Source organism: Narcine bancroftii, chromosome 2 (assembly GCF_036971445.1).
Source record: "Narcine bancroftii isolate sNarBan1 chromosome 2, sNarBan1.hap1, whole genome shotgun sequence".
NCBI classification, from domain to species: Eukaryota; Metazoa; Chordata; class Chondrichthyes; order Torpediniformes; family Narcinidae; genus Narcine; species Narcine bancroftii.
This window is the reverse complement of record NC_091470.1, coordinates 171,334,708-171,353,483: the sequence shown is the minus strand read 5'-3', so window position 1 is coordinate 171,353,483 and position 18,776 is coordinate 171,334,708. Positions and strand designations below refer to the sequence as shown.

Sequence of the window (18,776 nt, the reverse complement as noted above, 5' to 3'; positions counted from 1 at the left end):
CCAAAATGTTTGGCCTGGAAGTCAGCCTGAAGAAAACGGAGGTCCTCCATCAGCCAACTCCCCACCATGACTACCAGCCCCCCCACATCTCCATCGGGCACACAAAACTCAAAGAGGTCAACCAGTTTACCTATCTCGGCTGCACCATTTCATCAGATGCAAGGATCGACAATGAGATAGACAACAGACTCGCCAAGGCAAATAGCGCCTTTGGAAGACTACACAAAAGAGTCTGGAAAAACAACCAACTGAAAAACCTCACAAAGATGAGCGTATACAGAGCCGTTGTCATACCCACACTCCTGATCGGCTCCGAATCATGGGTCCTCTACCGGCATCACCTACGGCTCCTAGAACGCTTCCACCAGCGTTGTCTCCGCTCCATCCTCAACAGCCATTGGAGCGCTTTCATCCCTAACGTCGAAGTACTCGAGATGGAAGAGGTCGACAACATTGAGTCCACGCTGCTGAAGATCCAGCTGCGCTGGGTGGGTCACGTCTCCAGAATGGAGGACCATCGCTTTCCCAAGATTGTGTTATATGGCGAGCTCTCCACTAGCCACTGTGACAGAGGTGCACCAAAGAAAAGGTACAAGGACTGCCTAAAGAAATCTCATGGTGCCTGCCACATTGACCACCGCCAGTGGGCTGATATCGCCTCAAACTGTGCATCTTGGCGCCTCACAGTTTGGCGGGCAGCAACCTCCTTTGAAGAAGACCGCAGAGCCCACCTCACTGACAAAAGGCAAAGGAGGAAAAACCCAACACCCAACCCCAACCAACCAATTTTCCCCTGCAGCCGCTGCAACCGTGTCTGCCTGTTCCGCATCGGACTTGTCAGCCACAAACGAGCCTGCAGCTGACGTGGACTTTTACCCCCTCCATAAATCTTCGTCCGCGAAGCCAAGCCACAGAAAAACCTATTTTGTATCACCAAATCGGAGTTTGAATCTCCCTCTAGCAGCAGTAGCAGTATGTGTGATGTTTATCTTAACACAATCTTACTGAATCAAGTTACAGTTAGTTTCTTATCTTGGGAAAAAGACCCCCAAGGCTATATAATGTTTCCTGACAAGTTTCACCTCCAGATTAGGATTTGCCTGTTGCTTGTCTTTCCACATTTGTTTCATTAGTAATGCTTCTTCCCGCATGGGAAATGTTAACGGGCAATCAAGCGCATCAACAGGTTGAATCAAAATTTATTATCATGAACGTGTCAGATTTCAGATTTATTGTCATAGTACATACATGACATCACACAATCCTGAGATTACTTTTTCCTGATTGCCACTAATTGGTACAAGTGCCTAGCCTTTTATCTGCGATTCTGAAAAATGGCAACCTCCAAAAACTGGCACTTTTTTGGTAGATGGCACCTGCTCATTAAAAAGCACTTTAACACAGACACTGAACAGCAGAAAATTTTCTGCTCTGGTGGTGGTGTAAAAATGTTGAGATGGAATTTTTTAGGCAAATCCCATAATTTTTCCACATGTACCCTAACATATTTTTACGGAGCAGCTGCAGTGTAAATTGACCACAGCCACTCTGTAAGAAACTAAACTGGCCGAATAAATATGACGTTTCCCCCCTCCAACAAACTCCGCGACACAGTTAGGCTGTGTAAAAATGCCATAAAAGTGCCCAGTGTAAACAACCACATTGGGACATACCGGACGGAAGTAAGTATGCTAATTTTTTTGGAATAACTCCAAAGTTTCTGTGTAAAGATGCCAAAAGATTCAGTTTGCCACCAATGTGACCCTTGCTCAACTCCCATGTATCCTGTCACATTCCGTGTCGCTAATTAGTGGTATCGTTACTCTATAAATACCCTACCCATTGAGCTTGACCCTTGCTCAACTTGCATTGGAATATCCAGTGTCGTTTTGCTACTTTATAATCACCTCCGAATTGCTATCTACTGATGCCCATCTAACGTTGCGGTGCTGTCAGTCAACCTAGCAGCAGCTCAATGCAGGATCAATGGTTGTCGCTATTCAACAGCTGAAACTGTTGTGCCCTCACATGGGAACCAAGAAAGGGACCATTACCCTGGTGCTGGTACAGTGGTGGTGGGGGGTTGGGAGAGAGAGAGAGAGAGAGGGAGACAGCAGCGCACTCAGGTGAGAGGGGGAGAGATGGCAGTGCGACTCACGTGGGCAATGTGGGGGGGGGAGAGCAGCGCAACTCGGGCGGGCGAGGGGAAGAGATTGCAGCGCAACTCTGCAGGGTGGGCAAGGTGTGGGGGAGAGAGATGGCAGTGCGACTTGTGGGCGAGTGGGAGAGAGATGGGAGAGTGACTTGGGCAGGCAGGCTTAAAGGGACTGCCATTTAAAAATGATTCTGAAATCTGGAAGATTCCAAACAATGGCAGATGTCTGGTCCTGGCGATCCTGGATATAAGGTTAGGCACCTGTAGTGCAAAAAAAATAGACTACATAGCATAAATGTGTGTTCTTTTTAAAATAAAATTAACAGAATGAATGTAAACAAACTGCAATATAGAGAGTACAAACAAAATCAATAAAGTTCACAAGGAAGAGTCCTTAAATGAGTCTCTGATTGAGTTTGTTTGTGGTTAAGGGGTCTGATGGTGGATGGGGAGCAGCTATTCCTGAACCTGGTGGTGTGGGTATTTGATGATTGATGTGACCCTCAGACAGCAGCGTCCCCTGTAGATGTTCCTGACATTGGGGAGGGTTTTGCCTGTGATGTCCTGGGCTGTGTCCACTACCTTTTGGAGGGCTTTGCTCTCGGGGGCATTGGTGTTCCCATACCAGACCATGATGCAGCTTGTCAGTACACTTTCCACAGGGTTTCTAGTGTTGTACAAATTCCTGAGGAAGTAGAGGCACTGACGTGCTCTCTTCACGATGCCATTGTTGGGTCCAGAAAAGATTCTCCAAGATGGTGACTCCCAAGAACCTAAATTTCTAAAGTCACGAAATTTGTTGTTTAGTGACAGCATTACAGGTGCAAATATTGCTACAAAATTTACATTTTTAAATAAATAAATTAGTGCAGAAAAGGAGAGACAATGGCTCATTGTCCATTCAGAAACTGATAGCGGAGGGGCAGAAACTGTTTTGTACTGTTGGGTGTTTGACTTCAGGCTCCTACACCTTCTACCGTGCGGCAGGCAACCCTTCGCAGTCCCTTCGGGGCGCCTCACAAAATGAATTACAAAATGCGTCGATCCAGCAGGCTGCATGAGGCCTGCAGCACTGCCCTCCAATTGGCCACAACGAAAGGAGACTATCAAGTAAAGTGGATTGCAAATGCACCAATCAGTGCTGAGGGGGCTTGGACCACACCCCTCAGTGTGAGCCCATTACTCAACTGGGGTTTGTGTCGTTCTTTCTGAGCTAACCTGCATACAGCTATAACCTCTCCTGTGCTGTAGACTCCACAGAGCCATAGCTTGTCTATTCAGAAACTGATATAGCAGAGGGGTAGAAGCTGTTTTGTATCGTTGAGTGTTCAACTTAAGGCTCTTGCACTTCCTACATGATGGTAGCAGTCTGAAGAAGGCATGGCCTGGGTGATCAGGGTCCTTGAGGATAGAGACTGCTTTTTTAAGACACCGCCTCTTGTAGATGCTCTTGATGGTGTGAAGACTGGCGCCCATAATGTCGCTGGCCAAGTTCACAACTCTCTGTAGTCTTTTCCTTTCCTGTTCATAGGTACCTCCATACCAAACAGTGATGCAACCAGTCAGAATACTCTCAATTGTACACCTGTAGAAATTTGCAAGGGTGTTTGGTGCCCTTTCTAAATCTCCTCAAACTCCTCATGAAGTATAGCTGGAGCGAACCTTCGTGTTTACATCAACATGGTGGTCCCAGGATAGATGGGCAGCAGAGTTGGCGCAGCTGGTTAGCGCATCACCTTACACCGCCAGTCATTGGAACTGGGTTTGAAATCTGAGCTATCTGTAAGGAGTTTGTATGTTCTCCCTGTGTCTGCGTGGGTTTCCCCTTGGAGCTCCGGTTTCCTCCCACCATTTGAAATGCACCGGGGGCGTAGGTCAATTGGGTGGCAAGAGTTGTGAGCCAAAATGGCCTGTTACCATGCTGTTTGTCTAAATTTTAAAAAAAAGAATCATTAAAGATGTTGACACAAATGATTTTTAAGTTCTTAGCCTTTTCCACTGCTGTTGATGAGGACTGGTCTTTATTCTGATATTTCCCCCCCCCTTTCCTGAAGTCCACAATCAGTTTCTTAGCTTTGCTAACATTTAGTGCAAGATTGCTGTTGTGACCCCACTCAACTAGCTGATCTATCTCACTCCTCATTGCCATCTGTGATACTGCCGACAACCATGGTGTCATCAGCAAATTTATAGATGGTATTTGAATTATGCCTCTATAGTCATGGGATTAGAGCAGTGGATCCTTGTGTAGCAGGTGGGAAACTCAGACCCAAGAAATAAATGATTAAAAATGTCTGTGAACACTCCAGCTAGTTATGCCATCAGGGCCTGATGTCTTGCAAGGGAGAGTTCACATTTGAAGGATGATCTGACGTTGGCCAGATATTATAGAGCTGTCAGCTTCTGCAAGGAATCTCATTGGTACTGTTGAATTCTCCTTTTCAAAGCGAGCATAAAAAGTGTTCAGCTCATTGGGTAGTGAAGCATCACGGCCATTTATGAGGTTCAGCTTCACCTTGTAGGCTATAATGGCCTGCTATAGCTGGCAGGTATTTGACTCTGTCTTTAGCTTCCCTCAGAATTCGCTCAGCCAATGCTGTGGAGATAATCATCCTTAGGTCATACTGAGTCTTCCTGTCGCGATCTTTCTGGTTGGGGTACTCCCAGAATGTGCACGTGGCCACCATTCATCCACGCAGGTGTTGAGGGAATCGGTGACAGTCATGGCATGTTCACTCAAGTTTTAAGATGAGCCCTTGAATATGGTCCAGTCCACCAATTCAAAGCAATCCTGCAGGTGCTCCTCAAATCAAGTAAAGTCTCTATACCATATACAGTAATACAATGTGCAGGACAGGAAAAATTACAGAGAGTTGTGAACTTGACCAGCGTCATCATGAGCACCAGCTTTCACACCATTAAGGACATCTTCAAGCGGCAGTGTCATCTGATTGTGCAGGTTTCAAACAGCATTCTCCTATTCTCCTATCCTCACTGCAAAACATACAGGCATATGACCAGACATCTCACACATGCACACAAACAATACATTTGCAGGAGAAGTATTCCATCTATGCAAATAAATAAATATTGTTCTGAACATATGGGAATTTTGGATGGTTAGTGTGAGCAGATCCTTTCGTCGTTCACCATTTTCACTGCCCAAGGGAAGAAGCTGTTCCTCAACCTGGTGGTGCTGGCTCTGATCCTTCTGGATCCTGACAGGAGCAGCTGAAAGATGCTGTGTGCAGGGTGCAAGGGTCCTCAATGAATTTGCAAAATCTCTTCAGATGACAATCTTGGTAAATCACGTCAGGTATGAAGTGGGTGGGGGGGGTGGTGGGAGGGAGACTCCAGTGATCCTCTCTGCCATTCTTACGGTCCTGTGGATTGACCTCCAATCCATTTCTCTGCAGCAACTATACCACACTGTGATGCAACATGTCAGGATGCTCTTGATAGAGTTCCTATAGAAGGTTGACATAATGGCCAGTAGCCTGCCCACTTCAGTTTTCTCGGGAAATGCACCTTCCTGATAAGTGAGAAGATGTGCCTCTACGATAGGTCACTATTTAAGTGAACTCCATGGAACTTGGTGCTCTCCACTCCCTCTGCTAGAGTTGTTGGTGTGGAGTCCTCCTGAAGTTCACGATCATCCCCTTCGTCTAGTCCCTGTTGAGACTCAGGTTGAGACTCTTGCATCATTTCACGAGATTTTCCACCTCTGTAGTACATCTCAATGTTGTTGCTGATGAGGCCAACTACTGTTGTGTCTTCCACCTCCCTCGACTATACTTTCTCTTTCTTTAACACTGGAGATGTAGAACTCAGTTTCTCCATGTACATCAGAAGTAGAAGTTCAGCCAAATGATCAGACTTGCCAAAGTGCAGCCATTGGATGGCTTGGTAGGCGATCTTCATGGTGGTGTAGCAGTGGTCAAGTGTGTGGGCTCCTGTGGATTTGCAGTTAATGTATTGATGATTGCTTTTTTTGTTAGGTTGGCTTGGTTGAAGTCTCCAACACTGATCAAGGAAGGCATCAAGGTGTGCTGCTTCATGGCTGCTGATCAGTGCTCAGCCCCTCCAATGCGAGCCTGATGTCAGCCTGAGCTTAATGTACATAGTACCAGGATGATGGCGGTAAATTCCCATGGCAGATAGAATGATTGACACTTGACCTCCAGGTTGGGGGAGCAGGACAGACATAACCAGTGCACCATGATGAATTGATGATGAGGCAAACACCACCTCCTTTGCTTTTTCCTGAACACCCTGGATTCAGATTTTTTTTAGGCCCTTGTGTGGATTGTGTGTTTTCTGACCAGTTTGTTGCAAACTGATTGAAAGAATTAATATCATAAATTACAACTGTTAAAAGACCTTCCACTCTCTCCCAAAAAATACTAAAATAATAATATTTTTTTTCTCCAACTACTTTCTACTATACTTTACCAGGAAGTGGAGAACTCTCAATCATGGTAGTAGATTATCCAAGTCCATTGACAAATCAGTAATTCTTACATGATGCCAGGGAATGGAGACAGGTCGTTCTCGACTTCCAACCTATGCGAGTTACGTCCACCGCACATGCAACTGATTGAAAAAAAACGTTATTAAAACTTCTATAGAAGTACATATTTTGTATTAAAATACTGTATACAGTTGTCCCTGATCTTTACCGGCAGCCCCAAGTTACGATCAATTCAAGCTCATCAATCGACCTTTATTTTATTTTTATCATTGCATACCAGTTATGTTCCCATTTTGTGAATTTAACTGAATAAAACACATTGCCACACATAGTTCGGCAAATTCTTTTGTATTTATGTTAACCTATTCACTGTCTTCAGTTTGCAAGATTCCTTAATTGAAGGATTCGGCTAATGACCCATTGAGATTTACACCATTGTTGAAATGGCATCTGCCTCTTCTTAGTGTTACGCTTCCAAGATCACAATAAATCCTGTTTGGTCTTGAAATCTATAATTTGTAATATCTTGGCCGTATCATGCATAAAAATATAAATAACAAGTGGTGCTTAAGTTCTTAAAAGTGTATTTCTTAAGTTGCTTCAAAATGTAGTGTGGAAGATGGTCCTGAAAGATACCAATAAAAACTTAAATGAAATTTTTTTTTTAGTGATGTTACATTATCAATGCTCTGAATTTTGTAGTGGACATTTTTGTATTTAATACAATACAGGATTTAATGAGGACAGGGGCCAGTAGGGGATTGAGGAAGGAAAACTGTTAGATGGGGAGAAGGCAATAGAAAAAAAATACTGCATATGTGTTTTACATTCTAGATATTTAATTTCTGATCTATGTATTAAATGCAAATTAAATTTGAATGTTAATGTGAGATATTGACAATATTGCCATAATATCGCAAAGCTTTAGGAACACAGCCTTCATCTGGTGGTGGGTAGTTCAATTTTATATTTCTTTTTCGATTTTCTAGTATTTTAGTATTTATATTTATTCAAAATAGCACCAGCTGTCATTTCCAATCCCTATCACCGTTGCCCAATGATCACAGTTACACTTAGACCTTTTCATTTTCTAGAAAATAATATGTGTTGCTATGTTCTGAGAATACCACATTGTCCTAACATTTAGTGTCTCTGTCAGGTCCCACAGGTGCCCAGACAGGCAGGACCTGCTGCTTACACAACACACGAAATAAGCAAAGGTCATCCAAATCTCCCTGCAACGCCGCCAGGCCATGCCTCTTCACCAGGCCTCTCACAGGTAACTAAATCCAAAAAAAAAGGATATTTCTCATTTTTGGGAGTCATCGAGTGTCAGAATAAAGTAATGATCTCCTGTTATTTTCATGACCATTATGAAAATTAAGGATGGTTCATGAACATAGACAGTGATAAAGCAAGTTGTTGTCTAAAGTAGTGCAGCCTATTTAATTTGATTTGACAATATTAAAACAGCTTGGAACTTCACGTCATATGCAATTGTTCAGGATCAGTCTTTCATCAGGCCTAATGTAAGCTTCTGTTCCAAGGCACACAAATCCCTGTGGAATCTTGACATGTAAAATTCTGGGATAGTGATGTATAAATTGAAGTAAACATTCAAACCGCTTGTTCCCCTGACAATGCTATGCTGGCGAGAAAATATTACAAAGAAAGCAACTTGGTACTTCATCTTTGCACTTTGTAACTTAGCAGATATGGAAAATAATGTTTCTAAACTTGCATAGTGAGAGGGCAAGGGACTGGCAGAAGGAATGCAATGTTGGTAAATGTGAGTTCATGACTTTGGAAGGAAAACTAGATCATATCATTACATGGTGAAAGATTGTACGGCTCTGTTGTGCAGAAGGATTTGGAAGTGCTTGTGTATGTATGAATCACAAAAGATTTGTGATAACTTGGCACAACAAGTCATCAAGAAGGCAAATGTAACGTTGATCTTCATTGATGGAGGAATTGAATTTAAGAGCACTGAAGTTCTAGTGCAATTGTCCAGGATACTGGAGAGGTTGCACCTGGAGAACTGTGCAGTTCTGGTCTCCTTGTTTGAGAAAAGATTGACTGTTTTTGGACACGGTGCACATGACGTTTGCCAGGGTAATCAAGATGAAAAGGTTGGCCTGTGGGAAGAAATTGAGTCACTTCGGTCTATACTCGCTGGAATTCAGAAGAATGTGAGGGGATCTTTTAGAAACATACAATTATGAAATGAATAGATAAGATAGAGGCACTTATCTTTACCTTAAAAGGTGAGTCTAGAATTAAGGGGCAGAGATTTTCCCAGAGAGTAATGAATCTGTAGAATTCTCTGTCTAAAAAAAGTAGTGGAGGCTAATTCATTAAATACATTTAAGACGTAGAGACTTGTAGAGTGGGGCATTAAGGGTTATGGGAAAAAGGCAGGCAAATGGAGCTGAACCCACAGCCAGATCAACAATGATTTTATTGAATAGTGGAGCAGACTTGATGGGCCATTCGTTATGATCTTGGCTGGATACACTTTCTGGAATTAACTTGTTCAATCTAGATTCCATTATTTTGCTCTTTTGACAAAACTGCCAAACAGTAGGTGACTTGCAAATAATTATTTCAATTGGACAGTAGGCAGAAAAACATGTTGTGATTCAATCACCTTTAATCTCCCACACTGAAGAAATTCTGCATCTAAGTTTAGTTTACTACCTTTTGGTATAGTTGGTAATTGTAGAGACAATTACTTCACTTCAAGCCAAAGTCCAGGAACAGTAAAGCCCCCAGAAAGAGGTTCAATGTTGGAAACTTGCAGTCAGACGAAGTGAGAGAAAATTTCCAGGCAAACCTCAAAGCAAAGCTCGAGGATGCGATCCGCCTCACGGACTCGTCCCCTGAAACCTTCTGGGATCAGCTGAAGACTGCCATACTGCAATCCACTGAAGAGGTACTGGGCTTCTCCTACAGGAAAAACAAGGTCTGGTTCGTCGAAAACAACCAGGAAATCCAGGAGCTGCTGGCAAAGAAGCGAGCTGCCCACTAGGCTCACCTTGTAAAGCCATCCTGGCCAGAGAAGAAACGAGCCTTCCGTCGCGCATGCAGCCATCTTCAGCACAAACTCCGGGAGATCCAAAATGAGTGGTGGACTAGCCTCGCCAAACGAACCCAGCTCAGCGCGGACATTGGCGACTTCAGGGGTTTTTACAAGGCTCTAAAGGCTGTGTACGGCCCCTCACCCCAAGTCCAAAGCCCGCTGCGCAGCTCAGACGGCAAAGTCCTCCTCAGCGACAAGATCTCCATCCTCAACCGATGGTCAGAACACTTCCAATCTCTTTTCAGTGCCAAGCGCTCAGTCCAAGAATCCGCCCTGCTCCAGCTCCTTCAACAGCCCTTAAGGCTAGAGCTGGATGAGGTCCTCACCCGGGAAGAGACATATAAGGCAATTGAACAACTGAAAAGTGGCAAAGCAGCAGGTATGGATGGAATCCCCCACAGAGGTCTGGAAGGCTGGCGGCAGAACTCTGCATGCCAAACTGCATGAGTTTTTCAAGCTCTGCTGGGACCAAGGAAAGCTGCCTCAGGACCTTCGTGATGCCATCATTATCACCCTGTACAGAAACAAAGGGGAGAAACCAGACTGCTCAAACTACAGGGGAATCACGCTGCTCTTCATTGCATGCAAAATCTTCGCTAGGATTCTCCTAAATAGAATAATACCTAGTGTCGCTAAAAATGTTCTCCCAGAATCACAGTGCGGCTTTCGTGCAAACAGAGGAACTACTGACATGGTCTTTGCCCTCAGACAGCTCCAATAAAAGTGCAGAGAACAAAACAAAGGACTCTACATCACCTTTGTTGACCTCACCAAAGCTTTCGACACTGTGAGTAGGAAAGGGCTTTGGCAAATACTAGAGCGCCTCGGATGCCCCCCAAAGTTCCTCAACATGGTTATCCAACTGCACGAAAACCAACAAGGTCAGGTCAGATACAGCACTGAGCTCTCTGAACCCTTCTCCATTAACAATGGCGTGAAGCAAGGCTGCCTTCTCGCACCAACCCTCTTTCCAATCTTCTTCAGCATGATGCTGAAACAAGCCATGAAAGACCTCAACAATGAAGACGCTGTTTACATCCGGTACCGCACGGATGGCAGTCTCTTCAATCTGAGGCACCTGCAAGCTCACACCAAGACACAAGAGCAACTTGTCCGTGAACTACTCTTTGCAGACAGTGCCGCTTTAATTGCCCATTCAGAGCCAGCTCTTCAGCGCTTGACGTCCTGTTTTGCAGAAACTGCTAAAATGTTTGGCCTGGGAGTCAGCCTGAAGAAAACGGAGGTCCTCCATCAGCCAGCTCCCCACCATGTCTACCAGCCCCCCCACATCCCCATCGGGCACACAAAACTCAAAACGGTCAACCAGTTTACCTATCTCGGCTGCACCATTTCATCGGATGCAAGGATTGACAACGAGATAGACAACGGACTCGCCAAGGCAAATAGCGCCTTTGGAAGACTACACAAAAGAGTCTGGAAAAACAACCAACTGAAAAACCTCACAAAGATTAGCGTATACAGAGCTGTTGTCATACCCACACTCCTGTTCGGCTCCGAATCATGGGTCCTCTACCGGCATCACCTACGGCTCCTAGAACGCTTCCACCAGCGTTGTCTCCGCTCCATCCTCAACATTCATTGGAGCGACTTCATCACCAACATCGAAATACTCGAGATGGCAGAGGCCGACAGCATCGAATCCATGCTGCTGAAGATCAAACTGTGCTGGGTAGGTCACGTCTCCAGAATGGAGGACCATCGCCTTCCCAAGATCGTGTTATATGGCAAGCTCTCCACTGTCCACCGAGACAGAGGTGCACCAAAGAAGATGTACAAGGACTGCCTAAAGAAATCTCTTGGTGCCTGCCACATTGACCATCGCCGGTGGACTGATATCGCCTCAAACCGTCCATCTTGGCGCCTCACAGTTTGGCGGGCAGCGACCTCCTTTGAAGAAGACCGTAGAGCCCACCTCTCTGACAAAAGACAAAGGAGGAAAAACCCAACACCAACTAATTTTCCCTTGCAACCGCTGCAACCGTGTCTGCCTGTCTCGCATCGGACTTGTCAGCCACAAACGAGCCTGCAGCTGACGTACACATTACCCCTCCATAAATCTTCGTCCGCGAAGCCAAGCCAAAGAAGAAAGAGATGTAGTACTTTCACTTTTGGATAGGTTTACTGTTTGCAATTGCGATAAGAATAAATGGCATATGGAGAGAATTAAATGCAAATAGCTTTATATTTGTCTTATAACTATTGGGTTTGAAGTATGTTACTGTTGAAATGTTTGAAATCTATGGCAAATTGTAGTGTTATTTGCCTGTTACTACTAGCTATTGTAATCTGCATCATCAATGGAGAGCAGATGTCAGCAGTTGCTTCTCATGCCAGCTTTGTACATTTCTGCACTTCTAAAGTTGTATTTGAACAATTGAAAATAAATTTGGTTTTGTAAATTGTATTTTTGAATAGGTCAAGATAACAAACTTAATCTGGAATGTTTACTAATCATTAGTTAAAACTTTTATTTCTTTTCCTTCCGGAAAATCATCTGAATTTGATATGAGATCTATCCAGAAGTTGAGATTAATTTGGCCATTGTTACCATTTTCTTTTATCATTCATAAATGCCATGTAAAATTTAAAAAAAAAACTTTTATTTTGTGAACATTGCATCAGGGTTTCAAATGTGAGAACTGGCACCAACTATCTACTGAAGACAGAATTTGAGGTTCTCTGCCTTAAACTGTACCTTTAACATTGCTAAGTTTTTAGCACATTATACAGGCATAACTTAACAGGGAACACTCCAATTTTTAGCAAGATACATGCACTGGCCAGAGCACCAGCGTAATTGGCTTCAAGATCAGAGGCAAGATATTTGCTCTTTTTCAGGGTATGGTATTCTTTGCGAATTCATTTGTGAAAGCAGAAAAATGTTGGAGGAAGTCAGAATGTCTCACAGTGTCTGTAGGAGGTGAAGATGTATATACTGATGTTTTGGGCCTGAGGTCTTCTTCAAGGGATGAGTAAAAAGAGGACAGGTGCTTGAATTAAAAGGCTGGGGAGAAGGAAAAAAAGGGCAGGGGGAAGACCACAGATGAACAGACTAAAGTTGAAAATTGGGCATGGATCGGTCAGGAGAGGAAAGGAGAGTATTGATTTTTCAAATTAATTTGAATGGTTGCAACGAACACCAGGCTTTCAGGAATAGAAAGTTTTGTTTGAACTTAACAAGCAGTTAGAGAAATTATGAGCGAATCTTGTTTTGAATTCCCATTGGAAACTGGTGGTTTTATTTGATAGTTTATTTAGTAATTAGATTTCATTTATCAGATGGCAGTTGTTTATTTGATTGCAGAATGTTGAAAGCCCTGTACAATCTCCACAGATTAATTTGATGTGTTTGAAAGAAATCTAAAATCTTCCTATTCTTTTTGTGCTTTTTCTCTTGTCTTCATTAGAAGAAGTGTTACATTTTTAAAAATTTCCTTGATCTTTTGTCTGGAGGTGATGTGAAATTTGGGAGATCAGAGAATTTGTGTTTGTATATGGGTGGCTTATTGGTTTGCTCTATCAGAAGTACTAACTTTGGACATCGAGTTGCTAATTTTGACTTTAATTTGTATTCCAGCAGTTCTCAAGGGTCTTAAATAGAAACAAATTTGTAAAGCCACATTCTTTAAGCTTAATGTACACTCTGTGTTCTTAACACCCCAGCCTTTGCAGCGATTGCAAGAGGCTATTGATTTATTTAATAGGATTAAAACCACACATTATGCTGTTTCTGCATCCCCAGGAATCCAAAGCTCCTACGAGCACTTTGTCTTCTAGTTGTAACCTTTATATAGTTTCTGCTACATCATTTGATGTGCCAATGCAATGCATTTCCAGTTCACACGATTCTATTCCCTTTAAATTGGCTGCCAGACAGCATCTAAATCTGACTTGTTTGTCAGTTGATATGATTATGTTGATCCCTGCCTTAAAATACAATTTGTGTAACTTTTTAAAAAACTGTCACAAACAACACCCCTCCCCCCAAAAAAATGTAATTGTAGCTTGATGCTTTTCACCCAGAGAAAATTTGAGGACATTACACTCACCCTCTGGAATCTGACCAGCAGGACAGTGAGTGATGTCACATGGGGTAGTTAGTTGTCTTTGCTTGGGATTTATCATGAATTTCTTGTCAAATAAAGCAAGAGAATATTTGGGCTGTACAAGAGAAAAATGAGGTGAAATCTAATCATGTATTAAAATACAACAGTGATGTTACCAGAGCCTCGGGACTTCATCAGCTGCCTGTCTCCATATCATGGTATCAGAAATGTTTTGAAATTTTCCTTTATCTCCATTTTCTTTTAAAATTTGCTTTGAAAACATCACAGATTTGTTATCTTTAGAAGCTTCAAACAACATTTTCTTAGCTGGAGCTGCCACGGAGCTTCCAATGCCAAGGCCTCTCACTGGCACCCCCAACTTTTCCTCCTGTATATAGACGACAATATCGTGACTTCCTCATGCACCCACGATGAGGTTGTCAGCTTTATCCACTTTACGTCCAACTTCCAACCTGATCTCATACTCACCTGGTCCATCTCCAATAACATTTTCCCTTCCCTGGATCTCTCTGCCTCCAACTCAGGAGACAAACTTTCCATTGACATATACTACAAGCCCTCCAACTCCCACAACTACCTGGACTACGCTTCCTCACACCCTGCCCCCTGCAAGGATTCCATCCCTTTCTCTCAATTTCTCCGTCTCTGTCGCATCTGTTCCTAAGATGAGGTCTTCCAGTCCAGAGTCCCTGAAATTATTGCATTCTTCCTCAAACATGGCTTCCCCTCCACTATCATCTCAGCCCTCACCTGCATCTCCTCCATTTCCCGCTCATCTGCCCTGGCCCCCTCTGCCCCCAAACGCAACAGTCATAGAAACCCCCTCATCCTCACCTACCATCAGCTTTGGCGTCCAAACATCCTCTGTGGAATTTCTGGCACTAACTACAGGATTCCACCACACATTTTTCCCTCTCTTCCCCTCTTGGCCTTCCGCAGGGCCACTCCCTCCATGATCCACTCGTGCACTCATCCCTCCCCACCATCGCATACCCGACACCTTCCCCTGTACCCACAAGAGGTTCAATACTTGTGCCCACACCTCCTGCTTCACCACGATCGAGAGCCCCAAACAGGCCTTTCACATGAAGCAACACTTCACTTGTTTCTTTGGCTTGGCTTCGCAGACGAAGATTTATGGAGGGGTAATGTCCACGTCAGCTGCAGGCTCGTTTGTGGCTGACAAGTCCGATGCGGAACAGGCAGACACGGTTGCAGCGGTTGCAAGGGAAAATTGGTGGGTTGGGGTTGGGTGTTGGGTTTTTCCTCCTTTGTTTTTTGTCAGTGAGGTGGGCTCTGCGGTCTTCTTCCAAGGAGGTTGCTGCCGGCCGAACTGTGAGGCGTCAAGATGCACGGTTTGAGGCGATATCAGCCCACTGGTGGTGGTCAATGTGGCAGGCACCAAGAGATTTCTTTAGGCAATCTTTGTACCTCTTCTTTGGTGCACCTCTGTCTCGGTGGCCAGTGGAGAGCTCGCCATATAACACGATCTTGGGAAGGCGATGGTCCTCCATTCTGGAGACGTGACCTACCCAGCGCAGTTTGATCTTCAACAGCGTGGATTCGATGCCGTCGGCCTCTGCCATCTCAAGTACTTCGATGTTGGTGATGAAGTCGCTCCAATGAATGTTGAGGATGGAGCGGAGACAATGCTGGTGGAAGCATTCTAGGAGCCATAGGTGATGCCGGTAGAGGACCCATGATTCGGAGCCGAACAGGAGTGTGGGTATGACAATGGCTCTGTATACGCTAATCTTTGTGAGGTTTTTCAGTTGGTTGTTTTTCCAGACTCTTTTGTGTAGTCTTCCAAAGGCGCTATTTGCCTTGGCGAGTCTGTTGTCTATCTTGTTGTTGATCCTTGTATCCGATGAAATGGTGCAGCCGAGATAGGTAAACTGGTTGACCATTTTGAGTTTTGTGTGCCCGATGGAGACATGGGGGGGCTGGTAGTCATGGTAGCCATGAAAGACCTCAACAATGAAGACGATGTTTACATTCGGTACCGCATGGATGGCAGTCTCTTCAATCTGAGGCGCCTGCAAGCTCACACCAAGACACAAGAGCAACTCGTCCGTGAACTACTCTTTGCAGACAATGCCGCTTTAGTTGCCCATTCTGAGCCAGCTCTTCAGCGCTTGACGTCCTGTTTTGCGGAAACTGCCAAAATGTTTGGCCTGGAAGTCAGCCTGAAGAAAACTGAGGTCCTCCATCAGCCAGCTCCCCACCATGTCTACTTCAATTGTACATTCAGAGTATATACACTGCATCCAGTGCACCCGTTGTTTTATTCTCTACATCAGAGAGACTGGTTGCAGACTGATCACTTCACTCTGCACCTAACCACAGCAACCTTCCAGTGGCCAACCACTTCAATTCCATGTCACACTCCCCCGCTCACATGTCTGTCCATGGCCTTGTGTACCGTCCTACTCTGACCACCACAGATTGAAGGAACAATACCATATTTTCCGTCTGGGCACCCTCGAAGCCACATGGCATGAACATTGACTTTACTGCTTTCCATTAAACCTGCTTACCTTTTCTTTCCCCTCCCCCCTTTTCCTGTCCTTCCAGTTCTTTCACCCACATAGCCCTACCATCCACCTTCCCCCCTCATTGAAACTGCCCCCTCCCTCCTTTCTCTACCCATCATCTGCCTTGCCACCCCCCTCCACCTTCCTATTCTTTTGTTCCAATGCTCTCCATCATTGATGAAGGGCTCAAGCCTGAAATGTTTATTATGTATATTTGTATCCTTTGCTACCTAAAGACCAATGTTTGACCTGCTGAACTTCTCCAGCATTTTGTGTTTTTACTTCAACCACGGTGTCCACAGAATTTTGTTATTTACTCTCTGAGTTTGTGTATTTCTGCCCCCTTCCCACACCAGCCCACTCTATTAAAATTGTTTTTCAGCTGGATAAAAGGATAATTTCAGCATTTTACTGTATTTGGTTTTCATTGGCCTTCACTCTATTTCATAAATATCTGTTTTATCCCACAACATTAGGTCGAGAGAGAACTCTGAGCGAACAGCTTGGATAAACAATTATAGTTGGACTGTAGTGTAGGAGGTCACCTCCGACCTTGTAACTCCTCTCTATAAGATTCCCAATAAAGGCTGATAGCCGTAGTCTCCACCCTCCATACCAGGCTTGGATCTGGCCCAGCGGTTATAAAGATGTGCCTGATGTTTCAGGATATTAAAGCCTTTAATCACTCGCTTCGAGCCTGCTTGTGGTTATTGATTGCACTACAGAATGGAAGTCTGAAAATTAGTTATATTGATAGAATTGTATCACAGAAGGTCCATTAAATATCTTTGGATCCACAATTCAGTTGGTTTTGTTTGCTTACTATCTCCAAGAATCCAAAGCAATAGTTTCCACAGATTAAACACTACAGCACAACTTCAATTATCCAAAATTTATATTTCATATAAATGGTTTTTTTGGAGAACTGGTCATTTTTTTAAAAAACAGCCCTGTAGCAACAGCACATCACCTGTAACAGTTTTTAAACAACAACGGAAGGCTTTTGAAGCATCAAAATAATGTTTAATTCTCACCGGAAAAAATGCTGGGCATTGCTGATCACCGACACTTTCCTACCGAGGCCCCGCTCCTGGCTGGGAGCTTGAGGTTCTTGCTGCCACCAGGAGCCCAAGGTCTACTGCTGCCAGTGCTGGGAGTCCGAGGTCCACCGCTGTTGCCGGTTGGGAGCCTGAGATCCACTGTCGCCAGTGCTGGGAGTCCAAGGTTCGCACTGTCGCCAACAGGAGGCCAAATGTCCCTGGTCAGTTCGGCTCCGAAAAATTTTCAGATAAGTGAGGATTTCTGGTTTCTTTCAGATATCCTCATTTATCTGAAATTTTTAAAAAAATTTGGAGAATCAATTTCAGATGATCGGAGTTGTACTGTATGTATTTTGAAAGGAAAGTATCATGAATGCTGGAAATCTGGAGTATGGACAGAAACATTAATCAGGACAGATGTGATTGCAACAAAATAAGTTTTCTGTTTCTTTTACTCAGTATCTTGAAGTATTATCAATTTATTGGAAATGAGAAGGCGGCAAGTATGGCACTGCACCATCATAATAAATCTGATTAGGCTGAATCAGAATGGTTTTGTGTAAGGGAATAGTTTTTGATCATTTTTTTCTCGGGTGGGGATACAAGTAGCAAGTTAGCTGAGCAAAGACATGAAAGTGAAGAATTCTAACTTTGTGGCTTCTTTGCAATGTATTTTCAAAGTCATTATATAGGCCCTTTCAGGTGGACTTTCTGCCTTGAGAGTGGCAGCAGGAGGGGATCTTAACTTGCTGACTCACCGTTCAGATGGCAGCTCTAAAAGGCTGCTGTAGTGTTGTCTGGTCCACCTGAAAGGCCCTATTGATATCCAGAGGCAGTTCGTAGCGCCCCCGGATCTGATGGAGGAGGGGTGACTGGTGCCGCAGCGACACCTGTCATAAATATCCGGCATAGCATTGGCGGTCTTTGCTACCCATAATCCCCCATGCAGGTGGAACCGGTCTGTTTCCCACAACAGTTCCAGCTGCATTATGGGTAAGGAAGACTGCCATTGATATGCCACATTTTGAGCCCCAGAGAATGGCCCCTGTGTGAGAGTGGCCCCTGTGCAAGAGTGGCCAGCCAGGCTGTGACAGCCCGCACCGGCTATCCCCCTTCAACCGCCCCTGCGCTGACATTCCCAACCGGCTGTCCCTGCCCCAACAGCCCCCACCGACCTCCCTTCCCCAGTAGGGCAGGGTTTGTCTGGTAGTGGGGGGCTGTCAGGCAGCGGGGCAGGAAGCCATCAGGGAGCAGGATGTCGGGTCTCCGGCTGATAGAGTCATCAGCCCGCCCCCGCTTACAGCGGCTGCACATTCAAGTGCCTCGGTAGAGTGCCGCTCTCCGCCGATAATCCCTCCAGGAGGAGGGTTGGCATCAGCGCCTTAGAGGCGCTTCTGCTGCATGTC

The 18,776-nt window shown here is 44.6% G+C and overlaps 1 protein-coding gene across 18 annotated transcripts in view; it reads left to right on the top strand.

The window, feature by feature from the left end:
• The window catches only part of eif4g3b (eukaryotic translation initiation factor 4 gamma, 3b), a 346,564-nt gene that overhangs the window by 86,356 nt on the left and 241,432 nt on the right, over nucleotides 1-18,776 (top strand). For 13 of the 18 annotated variants that reach the window (XM_069919084.1, XM_069919085.1, XM_069919079.1 and 10 more), the window contains one exon: nucleotides 7,786-7,905. The exons of the other annotated variants lie outside the window; for them this stretch is intronic. In XM_069919084.1, coding sequence (XP_069775185.1) covers nucleotides 7,786-7,905 — 120 coding nt within the window. The remainder of the gene's footprint in view (nucleotides 1-7,785; nucleotides 7,906-18,776) is intronic. 18 annotated transcript variants of the gene reach the window in all.